This window comes from Zosterops lateralis (assembly GCF_965231275.1).
Source record: "Zosterops lateralis genome assembly, chromosome: 6".
NCBI lineage: Eukaryota > Metazoa > Chordata > Aves > Passeriformes > Zosteropidae > Zosterops > Zosterops lateralis.
The window spans coordinates 52,344,560-52,364,128 of record NC_139761.1 but is presented as its reverse complement, the minus strand read 5'-3'; the positions used below and the strand labels follow the sequence as shown (position 1 = coordinate 52,364,128).

At 36.6% G+C, this 19,569-nt stretch overlaps 1 protein-coding gene across 3 annotated transcripts in view; it reads left to right on the top strand.

Annotated features, from left to right (window-relative positions):
* SBF2 (SET binding factor 2) overlaps nt 1–19,569 on the top strand; it is a 235,288-nt gene that overhangs the window by 112,251 nt on the left and 103,468 nt on the right. For all 3 annotated transcript variants that reach the window (XM_083863029.1, XM_083863028.1, XM_083863027.1), the window contains exons 4-6: nt 4,052–4,165; nt 5,708–5,818; nt 8,099–8,204. In XM_083863029.1, the coding sequence (XP_083719155.1) occupies nt 4,052–4,165; nt 5,708–5,818; nt 8,099–8,204 (331 nt within the window). The remainder of the gene's footprint in view (nt 1–4,051; nt 4,166–5,707; nt 5,819–8,098; nt 8,205–19,569) is intronic.

The following is a 19,569-nucleotide window of genomic DNA, read 5'->3' as shown; positions in this document are numbered from 1 at the left end:
AGACTTTGGTTCCTAATGTTGATTTTGGCTAGATGGTTATCTTCAAGTTGAATGTCAATATTTAGAAGCAGAGCAGACATCTTAAAGTAATGCAATTGTTGTGGCCTAATTAGGTTTATAGAAGTTCAAGAGGAAACCTTAAAGTTTGAAGGCTAGATTGCGGCACTTAATATCTCTGTTTAATAAAAGAAGATACGGTTAATACGAATAAAGTTGGTTTTTAAAGCTTTGTTTTTTGGCTGCCACATCTGTTCCATTTAAATGGGTTGTAGTGTTTCACTGAAGTAGCATAAAATTAGTCACCTTTTTCTTCTAGAAGCTTTAACATCATTTTTTAAGCAGAAATTGAGGCTTGCATGAGAATGTCTGGTTTTGTCCTGGTTTACCCCATGCAACATGGAAACAGCTAGATGTGACTTACAGGAAATGTAATTTTGTGGAAGTGAGTGGGAAGCAGAGAGATGTTTCATGGTCTATTGCCACTTGATAGAAATCTTGGAGTGTAAGATCAGCCTTTATCAGACATAGGTAACCCACAAATGTCTTAACTTAGACATAAATGTACATGAAATAAAAATAATTCATGGCTCTAAGTACCTATTTCCTTGTTACATGCATAATGCAGTTATTTGTTTAATATTTATTATATTTAACTTATTTAATAAGCATTTCACTGTAAAGGAAGTATTTTGCTCTTGATTGACTCCCATTTATTTGAGGGAAATATGTAATATTTTATTATCATAATTACCCTTTGTTTTAATACTTTTTCTTCTAATACCAGACTTTCAAACTCCTATCTTGTTACTTGATAAAATGCTGCAGATGGTACTCAGCTTTACACTTTTTTATAGATGTAGAGGGATTTTTGGAGCAAAAGGACAGTGATTAAACAAAACAATACCTGATGTCTAAGGCACCAAATATTTCAAGCATGGTGAAATGATGTGTAACCGCAGATCATGCAGTTCTTTGACACAGTTAGATCAGTCTCAGTTACCTATTTTGTAGCCTATGGAAAAGTCTTTTTCAAGACTTTATTAATAGGATAATAAAAAAGAAAATTTATTAATTTGCCTTTTCAAAGCACAGATATTTCTGGATTAGATTTTAGATGTTTATCACTTGTTAAAGTAAATGGATTGTTAAGGATCTGGAACACTGAATTGCTCTCTAGTGGTACAGTTTTCTAAATTTAGCTGTTCTCTAAAGTTTGCTTGTTTCAAATAAATAAAAAGAGAAAAATGGGGGGGGAAAGGGAATCCCTTTCAGTATTAATTAGCCAAGGCAAGTTCAGGGAAGGGCAACAGAGCTGGTGAAGGGTCTGGAGCTGAAGTCTGGAGAGGAGCTGCTGAGGCAGCTGGGGCTGTTCAGCCTGGAGAAAATGAGGCTCAGATGGGACTTTACAATTCCATGGAAGGTGGTTGTAGCCAGGTGGGAATCAGTCTCTTCTCTCAGGCAATAGTGACAGGATGAGAGGACACAGCCTCAAGGGGAGGTTCAGGTTGGACATTAAAAGGAATTTCTTCACAGAAGGGGTGACCAGACACTGGAATGGGCTGCCCAGGGAGGTGCTGGTGTCACCATCAAGAAGAAACTGGACATGGCACTCAGTGCTGTGGTCTAATTGGCAGGGTGGTGTTCAGTCATAGGTTGAACTCGGTGATCTCAGAGGTCTTTTCAACCTAAATGATTCTGTGTTCTGTAATTTAATTTCATCTTTCAATCTGTGTATCCTTAGCAAGGTTTTCCATACCATCCGTTTGTTCTTAGTTAAGTTGTAAATGGAGTGCTGTATATATAAAAAAAAGGTTATTGTAAAAAGCCCCCAACATAACAAACTCTTTCATGTTGTCGTTTTCTATTAGAGAATATTTTTTTTCCTTAGGGAAAAGGGATAAAGAAGGATGAAATGTGTGTGTATGTCTGACCAGAAGTGTTAATAGAATCACATTTGTGGCTTTACTGCTTTGTAATTACTCATGGTACAGAATGCTTATGCTGTTAATACTTTGCTTGAAAAGTAGGTTAAAAGTCATGTGTTTGAAACGATTATCTACTTAGTCTAGTGACTCCTAATAATGTGCCTGTGTGCCTGTCAGAATGTTGAGCTGGGGAAGAAACACAGCAGTCACATTGCATTTTTCTGTAAATCTTTTATGAAGTAGGAGAGAGTGGTTTAAGAGTGCAAATGCTTTATCATTCAGTATTGTGCTGTTGTTGGGCCCTGAAAGCTTTAAATCTAACTATGAATTAATTCAGGACTTGATCTGAAGTTGTGTGGGTTTTATTAGAAAGGTCTTGTATGGAAAGCTCCTCTCTGCCTGTGCATCCTGAGGTTTCATTATCTTAGGACCATGTGAATATGGAGGAGCTTCTATGTTCCCTTGCCTTTAGAAATGTGGAATGTGTTTTAATTTCATGTTTCCCAGCATCAGAGTCTACAATTTGTTGGGTATCCAGAAACTGTTGTCTTTATGCCTAGAACTCATATTTGCTCTTAGAATGGTTGATACAGTAAACTTCTACTGATAATTTAAAAATTTGGGGATTTTGGGAGGCAGAGGGAGGGAACTGTAATTCCTGTAAAAACTCTCCCTGACAGCATTAAAATGGATGAAAATTAGTGAACCTTTGTGGGATGTGTGACTGAGTTACTGTGTTTCTCTATGAATTTGTGAATCACAATTTTCTCTTAGAAATGAGATGCAAACTCAACTAAGCACATACATTGTGAATGCATTGCTTGATATTTAGGTAAAAATTAATGTACAAAGCCAAGTGTTTGCCCATATGTGTATATATATTGTTGAACCAACTGGTTTTCTTTTGGTATGAAAGTGTTATACTGTATTAACCAAGCCCTTATAATTAGAGACCAAAGTACTCTTTTTACATTGTTTTACCTTGAATGCTGAATTGCGGGTTAGCATTTCCCTAAAGAAACTGTACATTCTGAATTGAGGTTGTGAAATAAAGCTCATGAACTCACAGCATTCCTGGCATTTAAAAGCATTTTTATCAGATTTTGTCCATTTAGGAGAAATGTTGGATTTTTTTTTTTAAAGAAACTGAAATGATAAGAAGTAATGTGACAGAAATAGAAGGCAGATATTTCATGTTATCATATGAAAATGGATGTAATTTTTCTCGTGTTCCTAATTAAGATAATATAGTGATTTTTGCTTGGAAGAATGCTTGGTCAGAGGAACAAATAAAAGAAATTTGGTGGGTGGTGCGGGGTTGGAGAGAACTACATGCAGAAATTGGAAAGCAAGGACATTCTGTCATCTGAAAACTTAATTTGTCAAAGAATGTGTGGAATTTTAGAAATGAAAATATTTAGTGACATCTTCAGTTTTGGCTATGAATAATAATAAACTATTTGTGATTGAAGAAGTTCTGGCAAGAAGGTTATAGCCACTTGCACAATATCATGAACAACTGCAAGTTTATCTGCACTGTGCTGTTCTTTCTTTTTTTTTTTTTTTTTTTTCCTTTTTTGAGAAATATGAACCAGTTTTCTGATGAAGAAATTTCTTTAAATTCCAGATTCACTAGGTCAGGCTGGAGGTGACATTGCCGATAATTCAGCTGTAGTGTTAGTGGGAATTCTGTAAGAAATTGAATCATATTAATATAAGGAGGACAACCAAACATTCTTTTGTGAAATGCATGATCTCTATATTTGGAAAGATTGTAAATCAGCTAACACTTTGATGTTGAGGGATCCTTTTCTGTGATCCACTTTACTATCTAAAATGGTGCAATAGGGAGTATTTAATGTGAAACAGTGTCCTGTTAAACTGCTGTCTTATTGGAACTGTATTTTAGCTACATTGGTGCATGAATTGTTTTAATAAACTGAATTATATCTAGAAGCATTAGGAAGTTCAGGCAACCATTGGAGTGTGCTTGATTTTGTTACCAGTTTCAAAGAATACTGAATACTTTTCTGAAGCTCTGGGAAATGTTAACTTTTGGTGAAAATGCTAACATTTTTGTTTAAGTTTTCTTCCTGCTTATTAATTGAAGTGTTTCTGTTTTCAAGGGAACAAAAGAAATTGAAGGTGAAGAGGAGTCTGGTTTAATTCAGCCAGCAGAAGTCTTTGCTCCTAAAAGTCTGGTGTTGGTGTCCAGACTAGATTATCCGGAAATTTTCAGGGTAAAGAGCTTGCAATTGCTATTTACAATATATCAGCAGAAAAATCTGGTTTTAAATAAGTAACAATGACAGTACTTTTGATTTAAAATACCTCACTCAGGATTGATTTGGGAATTTAAGAGCAAAAGTAGCTTTAGATTGAAGATAAAATTCAACATCTGTGACAGTAAATAGCCCCTGTAGGTTAAAGTAGTGCCTTTTTACCCTCCAAGCAGTTTTAAAGCTACACAGAAGGAGTAGTATGTAATGTCTAATGAAAGGAGTTACTAGGACAAAACCAAACAATATTTGACTACCTATATAATGGTAAATTAACAGTGAAAATCTAGTTCTTCTCTATCCATAAAGCAAAATGGCCAAGCCTCTTCCAGACAAAATTAAGATGCATGACAGAGATTTAGGACCTTGGATTACTTTCAGCTGGTGAAATATGACTTATCTGAGATAGATAAAAAGCTTAAATTTCTCCTAAGCTAATACACATTAACAGAAACAAAGTTCAGTTTCCAGATCAAGGGAGGAAATCATTCAGCAGTTGTCTTTAGACATTAAGGATGATTGAGCCATGTGAGATTAAAAATCCTCATAGCCTAGTATTTTGTCTCTCATAGTGGCCCATAACAAATGCAAAGCAAAGTGTGTAAGAGTAGGGCAGGCTGTAGAAATAATTCTGCAAAATGCTTTTGTAATTCAATGTGAATAATAGCTAAATGACATCCTGAACCAGAGGTGTTAGTTGTATGGGGTTTTTCTATAATTAGTTTACTTTCTTAACATTCATATTTTACAACAACCCACGGCACAGTTTCACCGTTTAACTATGTGTGATATGAGAAGTCACTGTTGGAATTATTCCTAAGAAAAGAATTACTAAAATATTTGCTGATTTATCGAAGTTACAGCAGTTAAAAGGCAAAAGATGCTGTTATTTTCTTTGGTCCAAAGGCTTCTTAGAATGTCATGTTGATCTGGATTAAATCATTGAGCTAAAGCTTTATTTGTGATTTTTCAATCAAAATTGGATCCACTAATAAAATATGCTGAAATATTAATATACTGCTAATATAAAATATATTTATATTGATACAATAAGATAAATAATACAAGTTAAATAAAATATGGAATTGTGATTGATACTGGTCTTAAAATGAGCCTCAGTTGCTCAGTGATTAATCAGTGTTCTACCTTGGAAACCAGTCAGGTTTAAGTCCAGTACAGTTCAAAGCACAGATGAAGCTATGTTGATTTTTACCATTTTTAACAGTAACTTATAATAAAGCATTTCTTATGTAACAAACAAAACAAATATTATACCTAGAATTTTGTTTAAAAAGAACATATATTCCTTTTAAGTAACCAAGCTCATTTTAAAAAATTAATTGGTGCCTCTGTGGCAAATTACTTTGGTTGTAGAGTACTTCACTGCACTGGTAGCTATTAAGAAGAACTGATTTTTTTAATGATCATATACATAGAAATTTGAATAATTTGACATCTTTCTTCCCTGTATCACAGTGTGATATATTTTGTCAACCTTTCTAGGCTTGCCTTGGCTTGATCTACACCGTGTATGTGGACAGCCTGAATGTGTCACTGGAGACTCTCATTGCAAATCTGTGTTCATGCCTTGTCCCTGCTTCTGGAGGGTCTCAGGTAAATAGGAGGGGGCAAGGGGGGGAAAGGGTATTTTTCCAGTTAATTTAATTTATGAAGAAAACAAAAAATAAATTCTTGAGATATTTTTGAAGAAAAAAAGATCATAGTTCAGCTGAGTGCTTTCCCTGTGGCCTGTGAGTGCTTTCCCTGTGGCCTGTCTTCTAAAGACAGCAAAAATTCCATTCCAGGATAAGGTCAAAGGGTTAATTTTGTCACTGAGTTGGCTTTTGCAGGGCACATTAACAAATTAAGCAGTTTGTGTAAGTTTAGTTTTTAAATAATAAAGTGTTCAGGAATATTTTTGCTTGCTACAGAATTTTTTAAAGGCTTTTTTTCTTTGCTATTTTCTGACATAACCTTCATATCAGTTCATTTATACATGTTTTTTCCTTGATGGAGTTCAGGATTCCATTGGTCATTTATTTGATAACTTATTTAAATTTCTATTTTCATAATCTGTTTTTTAAGTGGTAAAAATTAACTCAAATGTGGTTTCCTCAGAGGAATTAAATATTGCAAATAGCCCAAACACTCTAAAATTAAAATGAAGTTTTCTAGCAAATAGACTTCTTTCTGCTTTTCACTTCTGCTTTCTGTGAGCACAAAGTCAGGTTTGTTTCTTGATTTACTTTTTATAAATTATTTCTATACATTTGTGAGGTTTTGATAAGCCAATTGAGTCTTCTGTGTTTGATTTTTGCTTTATGTTGGGACACTGATGGGAATTCGTGGTTCTTATTATGAAACACACCAGAAAATGACATATGCAGATGGCAACATTTGAAAGTCAATTACATACACAGCTTCTCACCCAACCTATGGATTTTCAACTCTCTTGTAATCCTACAACTTCCTAATACTCTTGTGGTTTTTCCAAAGCCCTGCCCTGGCTGCTTTGGAACTTCTCTTGGTGCAGAAAGTGTCAGAATGTCCTGTCAGCTTAGTCAAGCTCTACCTCACTGCTCTCCAGGCCATGTCTCTGGTTTTTTCTATCCTCGGCTTTTGGTTTGGAAGGGGAGTAATCAGATTTTATCTCCTCATCAGAAAGCCTCTTTTCCAGTGGTATTTGAGCCTCATATTTTTTGTTTTGGTGATCCACTTGAACTTCTGGCTCTCCTTCTATCCTCTCTTTTTTCTCCCTGTCTGTAAATGCAGCTTTTCTCAGTGGCTCTTTGCTTTGCTAGAAGAGGAAGGAAAAGCCATGCTCCTCTGGTTCTGCTTTCTCTCTTCAAATAAAATGCTCACTCATTTCCAACTTAAGTTTGCCACTGTCAAACTGTCATTTAAATCAGAAATTAAGTGTTTCTCTTTTCTTTCTTAAGCCTTATGCTTCCAGGGCTGAAGGCAAATTATAGCGAATTATATATCTTAGAGTGGGAACGTTTGCAGCATTTATTTCCAGAAACGGTCAGCTGTGAAATGGATTACTGACCTGCATCCAGGCCTGCTGCTCAAGTGCTGGGGCAGAGCATCTCTGCTACAGCCCAGGGACTTGTTTGGATTTACTGGGGAGATTTTTGGTTGGGAATACCTGCTGTGCAGCAGCCAGAGCTTGCTGCCTTCCTACATTCCCCCTCTTTGCTGCCACACAGAGTGAAGATTTACCACACAGAAATGCCCTCCAGCCCATGGGAGTCTGGTTAGAGGTAACTGCTTGGAATCACTCACTGCTTGAATGCCATGTGGATTTACTCACAGGAAAGCAAGGGTATTTTGCAATTGCAGTGCTGTTTGGGATGTGATACTCAAGTGCACTCCTTTCACTCCCATTTCCTGCTTCCCTCCAGGGAGGTATGTTCTTGTGCTGGAAAGGTAACTGGAGTTGTAATTCTACTTTAATGTGCAGAGCAGGAACACAGGAATAGCAGAAGTGCCCTCTTCAAAACCCACATGTCACAAGTATGGTCATACTTAATACACCCAGGAGGATGATAGATAGCAAATAAATTCAGTCAGTAATACTGTGCATTTTTCTGATTTAAATGGATTTTAAACCTTTTTCTTTTCCCGTGAGGTTTTTTTATTGTATTGATAGAAATGTACTATTAACTGCCTTCAAAGCCATAACTGTTTAAGTCAGTGTAAATGCAAGGGACACACTGTCATATATCTATACACTCAAGGAGACACATCACTGTCCCCAAATTATATTTCAGATCTCTATTCGACTTTAAATTTCTCTACAGAAAATAAATAATTTTTGCAGTACAAATCACTTATCTGTATGACAACAGCTTGTTCATTCTATATAAATTAAAAAAACCCCTCTTTCTACAGAAATTGTTTTCTTTGGGAGCTGGAGACCGACAGCTGATACAGACTCCTCTACATGATAGCCTTCCTGTTACAGGCACCAGTGTGGCTCTTCTCTTTCAGCAACTGGGTATGTCTAGGTCTGCTTTGAATAAAAAATATTTTTCTAAATTATAAAATGAGGTATTTTCTGTTCTAATTCAATTCTAATCCTGTGCCAAGAAAGTTGCATAGTAAATATTAATTTCTTTCGAATGAAAGAAGGACTAACTGTGCTTTTACCCCATAATCAGACATTCAGAGAACTTTTTTGTGCAGCCTGCCTGTGGTAATTATCTCTAGTATTAGAGAATCATGAAAATGTCTGGGTTGGAAGGAACCTTTAAAGGTCATCTAGTCCAATCCCACCATGAAGTGTCTGTAAGTTACTGGGAGCAGAAGTGAATGTTGCCCCTTTGTAATCACAAAAACATTTGTGTAAAAAGATTCCCTGCTCTTCTCCCTTGGGATATTGTACAAACTCCAAAGAAAAATTAGGGAGGTTTGTAATAAAGCTGGTGTGACCAAAAAGTTCATATAGTTCTGTTATCTGTTACTCCCAACTTTCAAGAAGATGCTCAAACACAGTCCTCATCAAATGTTTACTTGTTCATTAGTGTTACATCACTGCTACCTGGGTACCTCAGTACTGATCTTTTCTGCCAGTAAATCCTAACACCTGTAGTCTTCATTCCACTGGTTTGTGAAGTGACTTTGAATCATAAACTTGTAGTAGCCATGGATAAGGGCACAATTAATAATCTTATCAGATCCTGTGAACTTCAGTTTTACTCTCAAGCAACCAGATTACCTCAGGATATGTGTTGTCATCCGTTCTTCTCTCAAACAGACAGTAAAAGTGGATGGAAACCAGAAAAACAATAGTGAAGAACACTAACCTTATGTCACAGAAAGCAGTATCAGATCTGATGAGCTCAATGCCATCTCCTAGTAGGATGATTTAATTGTATCCTTCCAAAAAGAATATTATTCCAAAAGGAAGATTTTAAATTTTTTAATAGTAGTTTAAATAAAAGAAAAATTGTGGCTAACATGGTATGTAGGTGCTACTTAACTTCATCACAGTCCTGCAGTTTTACTTGGCTTATTATATCAAGATTAATGATGATTGCTGTGATCAGACCGCAGCCAATGTTTTGAATACGGACAGGCCTAACAATTTTTCTCCTTTTCTGAAGACACAAAATGTGGTGTGGGGTATCATAATTACAACATGTGGTGTGGTATGTCTTTTCTGTAAGTATAGTGTATGTAATAACTAATTTGAGGCAGTTTTTTAATCAGTTCTAGGGAAGATTGCTATAAATGCACAGTTCAGAAAATGTCAAAGAAAGTGAGGCTTTCAGTTAGTTATTAGATAATTACTCTGTCTTCTAGCACCTGGCTTTTGTATGGCAAGTTGGGATTGGAATGTTTTGTCACAGGATCAGGCCGAGGAAAACAATGAGGACAAATCTGAAAAGTCATTGTATGCATCACATTTATAAAGGGAAGCCATGAAGATGGACTGGGAATGTAAATATATGGAAGAGAAAACTGAGGACCAACTTTTTCTCTTATTGAGAGCATATTTTGCAGGGCAAGTTTTTTAAGTTCCTCTTGTTGTATATAGAAAGGAATAATAAAATTTTCATACAAGAATTTAGCATTTCTTTCAAACACATACGGTTTAATTTAGTATTGTTAACCACATGTTATTAGAGGGTTAATATATACAGATGGATGTAATGTAAATTCCTAAATCTGCTGTAGCAGAGTACTGAAGAGTTTGGAGTTTAATTAGGACTAGATTGTTGTGCTAGCAGTCAAAAAATCCTTTACCTCTATATTTTGAATTTGTGTCATTCCTTATTAGCTCCCATGCACTCTCCAATATCTGTGCCCCTGATTTACTCTGTCTACCATCTCATCCTTGTTTCCTCATAGTCCATTGGAGTTTCTGCTATCTGTTTTCTGTGATTTTGCTGTTCTTTTGCCTTTCATCCTCCTGACTTCCAGTAAATATTTGGAGGTTCCGTCTTTCTTGCTTGTTGGTGCCTTGTAAGAAGTATGAGTCAGTAAGCCTGTATTTACCAGATGCCCTTTCCAGTCATAGGGCACATAAGGATATGAGGATCAGCAGAAGGAGAGGGAGAGAAAGGGAGATAAGGAACAAAAACTCAGTGCTCAGTTTTTTAGTTAATGATGATTCAAGTGGCCTGAAGAAGGGAGAGACTGCAGAAAGTGCATGGTTACAAAACTCGGCAAATCTGGTCACGAGAAGCTCATAGGTTTTCATCCTGTTTTCCCTGAAGGGGATCATGCAAGCTCCTGGACAAAAAGAAGAATTGTCTCCCTTCTTTTCTGTTGTAACAGAACTTTGTCTTTTACAAGACTGCATCATGAACAGCTTGTCTAATGGCCTTGTCTGGGCCCTCTTCTTGTGTCTCCCTGTTCTTTGGTGTGGCAAGGGTGGTATTGTTTCCTGGGAATGGGCCTGGTATTAGTTGAGGAATGTGCAAATAAGTTGGCAGGTAGATTTTTTTAAAGCAAATACTTGAACACTTTATAAAAGGCTGCTTTTCCCACCTCCTGTTTCCGACCACTATTTTCCTTTTGTTTCTTTGTGTTTTGGGGGGGTTGTTCAGTTTTTTTTTTCCCAGATGTGCCTCAGTTGCCAGTTGATGTATCTAAGTATTTGGGGATACAGCACAATGGTAGGATTGTCTTGTGTCTCAAAGGACACAAATTAGAAAATGTTTGTGCTTTCATAGCATACCTCACTTTCCAGAACAGCACATAATTCCATTCCCATGTAGGTGGTGGGCTGTCATCATGTTCTTAGTGCCAAGGCTTGTTAATTCCAAGTTTCTGTTTGGATTTGCTAAAAAAAGTTGTTAATACAGCTACACGTGCCTGTTTGCAATAGTTGTTAACCGTAAAAAGAGGACCAGGAAATATGAACAGACTGTTTTAAATAAATTCTCATTTATTCTCACCTTTTGTGTAGTCTTATGAAGATTTAAAGGCAGTGAATCCGGAAAAGTGTGGTAGAACCCACTGTCTCATCCCTTTGAGAAAATTTATTTTCCTAAGATAAGGCCTAATTCTTTCTGCTGGAGATCACAGCTGAACTTGTCAGAAGTTTTTGTGCTTCTTGGAACAATATTCACACTTGTTCTGTTTCTCTTGCCTGGTTGGAACAGGAGCTTTTAATGTGTATTTGTCTCTTAAACCTGGGCTAAAGCTTTCTATTGCTGTTCAGTACTTCAGTGGCAGCTGTTATCTCATCCAGTCTCGTGTGTTCAGGACACAAATATTGACCAGACCCTTTGTCAAATAACGACACGTTCAGTTATTTTTCTGCTGGCACAAGTCTCCTCATCCTATCTTAGTCATTAGTAGAAAATTGAAGAGTAGCTAGAAAAATATTTGTGAACTACATAAATCACCTTTTTAAAAATAGCTCTTTCTTGGAGAAAGGTGGGCAGCAAGACAGCATGTATCACTATGAATAGATACAAAAGTAATTTCAACATTTATTTTGAGAACTATTGTGCAATAGAAGCCTCATCATGCTTTTTCTGCTTGGCAGGATAACACTGTGTCAGCAGATGACCCTCCCTGTATTACCAAGTCCGCAGCATATCTGGAAACAGACCTTATTTGTGCTTAGGCGTTAAACTACAGTTGGGAAAAATATCCCCAAAGGTTTTAAGCTTAGTAATAAGGAACAGCAGTGTTTGACATTTTAAATTGTATCTTCTTTTTTTTTAATTTAAAAACCCTTAATATATAGGAATAGTGTGGCAAAAACCAGGCCTGTAGCTGGATCACTAGAAATTATTTAATCAACAAAGGATTAGGTGGAAAAACAGGAATCATAAAGTTACTTTTGAAAATTATGCATGGTAACAAGAAGACTTCCAGTACTCTTCTGTTGCTTATTGTCTGTTAGTAAGATGGTAGATATCTATAGAAGCTTCAAAATGCACTAGCCCTTTTCAGGCTCAAAGGAGATTTAGGTTATATTTAGGTTATATTTCTCTCCTGTCTCACTGCATTAACTGTGCATTCCTAAGTTTCTGCCTTAAGCTCTTTTCTTCAGACTCCAACCCTACTTGCCTTCTCCATATGGGTACTCAGCAGTGATGTATTCAGTCCTTTGAGTCTGAGACATACACCTCCATGCCCCCTAAGAGGCAGCTTTTTTTTGAAAGAAGCCAGGCCAAAAAACTAGTGACCTAAGGAGCAAAAGAAAAACCTAACGTTTAGCCAGTACTTTTGATTTTTGCACATTTCAAGGACTGGTAGCATGAGTCACACTGCAAAGCTGAGCAGAACAATTACAAAAATTTATTGTCGAGAAGAATTTCTCTCTCCTTTCCAAATATTTAATCAAAGACAAAAGTTTTCCTTCCTTTCCTTCTTGTTTAGTCTCATATCAGGTCTGTTTTCCTATAACCTTATTTCCCCTGTTCTGTTTTGTTTGCCTGTGCTTGTTTCCCTCATCTTAAATTCACCACTCAAAGATTGTCAGTAAAATCATACTGACTTTGTGTTAAAAAGAAAGTAATTTTTTAAGTGGTGAAAATGACACTTTGAAATAAATTCTACTTTGAATATTCTGGACGAAGACAGAAGGTAAGGATGCTTTGGAATCCAGGGCTGTGTAGAATAGAGATTAAATAGGTGCAATGACACAAACATGAATGGTCATGATAGGTGGAGCCAGGTTGCTTGGCAGGCTTGTCTTTGATTTGTCCAAAGTATGATGTAACTGAAACTGTTAAACATCATTATCCTTCAGCCTTTTTACGTGTCTTAAACTATTTTAAATTACAAATTGTGCGTGTACCATTAGAAAGAATATGAAGCATCTAAAAAAGAGTACTTAAAAATAACACAGTATAGTTGAAGACTAAAGTGTCATTAAATATCTGTAATTCCAGATCTCAAAAGTGATTGATTGATTAAACTTCTAAAGATTATTACAGTTGCACAAAATATAAATACTAGGACAGATGTTTGTGGTGATGGCAGAGTTGCTAAGCAGTGAAGTACTTCAGTACAAGCACTTTAAAATGCTCCACTCCAGCACTGATGGATTTTCTTAATGTGACTATTCAATTGCAAATTTCAACACTGTGACTTGGGACTGAGGAGATCGAAGTGTTCTCTGTCCTTTTGCCCTGCTTGCATGTTCTTGCCTTTCTTTTGCATAAGAGCAGATGCTTCTCTTGATACCACAGAGAGCTGCTTAAAATTGAATAATTAAACAACAACAAGCAAGAAGGAAAAGTGAATTATTTTATTTTCCATGTGTCCATTAAAGGACTGATGGAGATGATTTTTGTTGGTTTAAACTGTTGTGGAGCCAAACTCCATTACTGTTATATGGTGATAAATCCAGTCAAAACATAGTGATAGGATCATATTTTAACTGTCATACCTGTTTAGAATTTTTTGGAGTTTTGTAGTCAAGTGTATGAAAGTAAAAGGAATGCTGTAATTTCTGATTTTTCAGATTTGGTAGAAACTGATGAAGAATGATGGAGGCTTAGGGTTTTTTTAATATAATGAATATACTGTAATTATTTGTGTTCAAAAATTTGTTTAGGCAAGATCTTAATGGCAGTAGCGTTATTTTAATTGTTTTAATTATTTTTAATTGAAATGTGCTGCTCCAACTCTGTTTGGAAGTAGATATTTGTATGTGCCAAGGGATTTTAAACTGACAGGCTTGCACTTTACAGCTTTGATTAACTTGTGAAAACCACATTTTTAGGATGGTTCTGTAGTTGTGCCAGTATCATACAGCAGATGTTCTGCTCTCAGAAGAAATCTGTGCATAGGCTGAGAGTTGAGCAGGCTCTGTCCTTGGTTCTTACAGGTCCTGTTCCCTTTGGAGCTGATGTCCTGGCAGGGCTGTGCTGTGCTGTGCTGTGCTGGAGCTGCCCAGCCTTGGCTCAGGCTGTGAGGGAGGATCTGTGTGAAACATGGGAAAAGCAGGGGCTTTTTGGCCTCTGTGCTTGGGTGCTGTCCTTAATCTCAGCCCGTGCCCCCAGGGCCTGCCCAAGCCACGATTCTTGTGCCAGGCAATGCCCTCTCTGACCCAGATCCTGACCCCTGGGTTGCTCACACTGCCTTGCTCTCGGGTCTTCCTCGTGACCTGGACTTGCCTCACGGCCTCTGTGGCCCCCTCATCCTGACCTGGCCATGCCTCCCTGGGCCTCAGACCCATCTCTGTGGCCTTGTGTGGCTGTCTCAGCTTTTGGCTGGTTGTCACCAGACCTGCCCAACTCATCTTCTCTGGTGCTTCACTGCATGTTGGCCAGGGCACTGCCCCTTCCCGTCTGCTCCAGACTTTGCCTTCTGTTATAGAGGTGCTGATCCCTGGCATTCTGGTGGTTCTTCAATTTTCACTGCTTACCTTCGAAAAGTCTTCAGCTGATACTTTGGTATTAGTTCTTCACAGTAAGTTTTGTTCCCTTTGATGCTAAAAATCAAGCTTTATAAGTCCTACAAGAGATGACATTGTGCACCACAACTTCTGGGTATAATTTGATTCTGGGGAATTTTAAAACATTTACAACATTTTAAAATTGTATTATTTTCTTGAACTTAAAATATGTACATTGATCAGTTACTGCATTCTGCACTAAAGCTGGCTTCATCTCTTAACTATCTTTCCAATGTTTTATTGCTTCCCAACACCCCACCTTAGAAATTATGGTGTGAGCTACTGGGGCTATAAACAGTGAAAGTGTCCAGCCTATAGAGTAACATAACCTTACTGTGATAATTAGAAAATACCTATTGAATCAAAAGGAGAAGAACTGAATTATGGTGTGCCTCAAATTAGTTTATTTTTGTGGCAACTAATTTTTGAACTCACAATACTTGTAGGGCATGCTATGCTTTACATTTTTATTCTGAATGAAAGTAAAAGTAGCCCTACTGCTTTAAAAGTGCAGCTTCCTTTAGAAAACATAAATCCCAAAATAAGGTGGAAGTCTGAAATGAATGTTTAAATTGTTGGTCATGTTATAGCTCATACTGACTTCTAGAGGTTGATTTTTGAACAGTGTTAGGGTTTTCTGCTGTACTCTGTCTTTTTAGCTTACTCTATATCATAGACTGTTTGTATTTACCATTTACTGCTTTTTACATCAGTATTGTTGAGGGAGAAGTCACAAGTTACAGAAACAGGTGAGCACCAAGAACAGGCTCATACAAAAAGATCATGAGTTATTTAACATTGGAAGTTAAAAGATAATTTAGAAACATCCTGAAACACCTTCTGTTGGGAATAGTCATGCAAAGCATTATCAGTACATTTAAGATGAAGTTTGATCAGTTTGGGGTTGGCTGATATAGCCATGATAGAAAAAGGCTGGACTCTTTCACTGTTTATAGACCCTTCAGTCCCATATTTCTAAATCCAGGGTATATTAAAATACCCAGGATTTTTGCTTTTGACTTCGTTTGTTGACACTTTGAGTAATGTGTTCTGTAACAAAATAACTTCTTATTATTTTAATTCTGGTTTAGGGGAGATAAAATGTTCAGCCTCTCATATAATGTATTTTATGCCAACAGATGACAGCACCAAATTACTGTATAAATGGGAAAAGACATTCCTGATGAATATATATGTGTATTTGTATGGCTGGGAGACATTATGGAAGGGTCACTGCACAGTCAGCACGTGAGCTGGCTTATACTTGTTGACTAAGAAAATCCTGGTGTCTTTGACATACAGCAAGAATATTTTAATATTTCATTATGTAGGGCAGCAAAGCAATGAGAGATTTAATCTGCAGAGCATATGAAGCATACTGAAATGCAGGCATTTTCAGTATAGTAATACCTATAACAGGGAAATGCAGTAAGGGTTGATGTGGTGCCCTTTCCACATCTTATCTTTGTTATGAGATTTCAGTGATATGAACCAGAACTTTTTTTACTCTGTCAGATTTTTTACAAACTTCTCACCCAATTTACTCAATTTCTTTCCTTTCCATGAGACATCATGTATCCTGTGATAGGAAAATATGTAACTTTTGTTGGGTTTTAGCAGCATGTGTAATTAAATGAGGACTGTTTTATTGAAGTGTATATGTTTCTAGTCAGTCTTTGATCTTAATAAATTGTATATTCTCCAGCCTATGGGACCTAGCATCACATGAGTGGATGCTGTTGGCTTATGTTCTAGTTTCAGTTTAAATCCCACTGGCTGGTGAGCTGCAATTAGCTCCATAACCCAGCCAAAGAGAATTTACATTCAAGCTTTCCAAGTAGATTTGTGTAGTTCATCAAAGAACAAATAGATTATGAAGGGATTTGATGTGGCATTTACTGCTAATGGGGCCTTACTGCTGCAAGAGCAGAACAAAAGGAAAGTGTTCTTTGCGATGCTGTTGGAAATAAAGGGACATTGTCATAGTGAATTTTATACAGGGACTCTTCTGCACTTCCAAGTAAAGGCACTTTATGGACAGTCACTGAGGCTTCATTTTCCCAGCAGCATAAACTGCCAAGCAGATGATCCCATCTGGAATGTCCATTTCCAGTTGCACAGTGCTGCCTCATCTCCTTTGCTAAAGCGGTGCTTGACTCAGCCATAGTGAGCAGTTTCATCTCACCAAGTTAAGAGAAAATATTTGGAGGGTGGAAGGAGGGAGGGTCCCATCTGTTTCTGTCAGCAGTCTCAGGTTGTGTCTTGATGCTGTGGTTAAATCAGCCTGATGGCCAAGTGCTGCAGTGAGAACAGACCCATCCTTCTGCCAACTTGAACTTGCTCACTCTTGTGAGCTTTGCTGCAGGTGTGAGGAGAGCAGCAGCAGCAGCATCCCTGTCAGAGAGAGCCATTAGGGCAGATTCCAGTCAGGTAATGCCAAACTGTTCCTTAGTACATCCTGTTCTGTTTCTGTTTGTTTGACATGTGTGGATACCCTGGGAGCTTGGTCAGCACCCCCTGAGATGCTGCTGCTGTGGAGGCAGGAGTCTGAAATTAGTTGGAGGCACTACAGTTCTTATATCCAATATTTCTTGCAGTGTTCAGGGTTTTTCAGCACAGCAAAGCACACGACCTAAGATATGCTCACTTATATCCACTCTGAACTTGTATTACTCTTTTAAGGAGACAAACTGTGCAGTAGTTTATTTTAAGCAAATTATAAATCTGCGAAAGAAAAGTTATCTGGCATAAGTAAATAAACTCAAAGCTGTGTCTTTGATAAAGTGCTGTAGTTAATGAGCTTTTCTAAAAGGAAACATTTCAAATGAGAGAAAAAATAAAATTACAGATTATAGTTTGCTCTATAACAATTCAATGAAACTTATTTAAACTGTTAGGTGAAAATTTGTTTTGAGATATTTGAGAAGTTATTTCTATTTACAGCAGGACTTCAGAAAACACATCTCAGAAGAGTGTAAACAAATTACTGTTTTTAGAGATGAGCAAAATGTGAGGTCCAAAAAGCAAATGTCTAATAAATAGACAAACAAATTTCAAAAATATTTAAAAGAAGCTTGTCTCTGCTTATAGAAAATACTGAAAGGAGTCCTACTGGGAACAGATTGCTTATCTTTCTATTTTTGTTGGTATGAGTGCAGACAGAACTTTTCTCACTATTCCAAAGCAGGCTTAGTAGCTGTCACATCATAAGAACTTGCAAAACTGCAATTTTGAGACTTTGGTGTTAATACTGGTGGTGAGAGGAAAAGGAAACCAGTTCTACAGACTTTACTTCCATATATTCAGTCTTGTAAATTCACACTTAAACTTCTGCTCTTTAGTTGCATTTTGGGCTGAAGTATCACTGTCTCAGGAGGTCAGCAAAATCTCAGCAAATTTGACTGAGAATTTTTAAAGTTTTTTAAATGTTTACAGAAGAGAATCCACGCATGATCTTTAGAGAAAATAAAGGGATTTTTAAAATTTTTCATGGTTACACTGTTTCACAGTTTCTTTAATTGAACGTTTGTCTTTTATGCTCTGAGAATACCAGCCAACAGTGACTGAAGATTGCTCTTACAGAATATCCTGATCAGCCACATCTGCTCTTGCTGGTTTTGCATTTATTTGGTTATGTTCATATAAAACTTCTGTAGTAAAGTTTCTTGAGAAAGACTTTGTAGTGCTTAGACAGGAAACAGGTATGTTTGCAGTTTCTTGTGTATCCTTGACCATTTTTCCTGTGTACAGCTCAAGAAAGACAATACTCTTCTCATTCTTAGATATTTACTTTCTAAGGATCCTGCTGGTATTGCCCTCACTCTGAATTGCTCTGTTAAAGAATATTTTTCTGCTTTAAGTGAATCCAGGCAAATTATGAAATCTTAAATCAGGTTGCTCAAAAAATTTTAATATTCCTTCTGAATTTTAAAAAAGTCTATTGGTGGCTGAACAGAATCCTCCTTTACTTTCTACCATCTATGAATCAATTTGAAAGGATGGTAAACTGCTCTATTTTTGGTTACTTAAATACATCAGCAGTTGCAAATAATTTCTCAAATCTCAATTTTAGATTTGCTATCAGAATATAAAGATATAATTTTGGCTAATCAAAGTGCTATAAATAATTTTTATACCACGTGCTTATTTTTATAACATGTCTTTTGACGTATGTGGGAAAAAAAGGTTTCACAAAACATTTGGTTCAAACAATAAAATCATCATTCTTGAAAGGGCAATTCTAAAGAATGGATGAAAGAAATTCATCCTGTAATAATTTCTAGAAACGTGGGAATTTCTCAGTAGCACTTTCCCACCTCTACTCATGGAAATTGGGCAGCATTTCAATTCATTCATGTGTATCCATTATCCTAGTCCACTCAAACTTCTTTTAGAGAAATTCATTGAGTTTCTATTAGGGTGAACCTGTGAGGATTACACAGAAATTCTGTATCCTGATATTGGTAATTACACAGCTAATTATCAGTTAGTACACAGATTACTAGTAATTATGCATTACTGTTTACTTTTATTTATGATTTTTTTCAGGGTTGGAATAATAGATATTTATGGGATTTGTATCCAAAACAAATAGCTTCCTGTTTTAATTACCCTTCTAGATAACTAAATAACTAAGCAGAAGATGAGATGTGAAATCAGACAAAAAATTAAACCAAATTTCAAAGTAGACTGTTACTCAAATCTTAACACTTGCGTGCATATAGAGACACACAGTAGGAGAGCAAAACCTTCTGGTTTGATTTGATTGTTAACAGTTCAACATTTAGAAATATTGCTATCCTGCCTCTAGGAAAAAATATTACTCTCATATCTGATTTCTGTGAAGATCATTCCCCTTAAATAAATCTATTTTTTGTAGCATCTATCAAACGTAACCTTATGCTTATATGGCCAGACATACAATCAGTAGCAAACTCTTAACTGGTAATGCAGGTTATGTTTGTATATTTGTGCAATTCAGCTTACTGCCTTT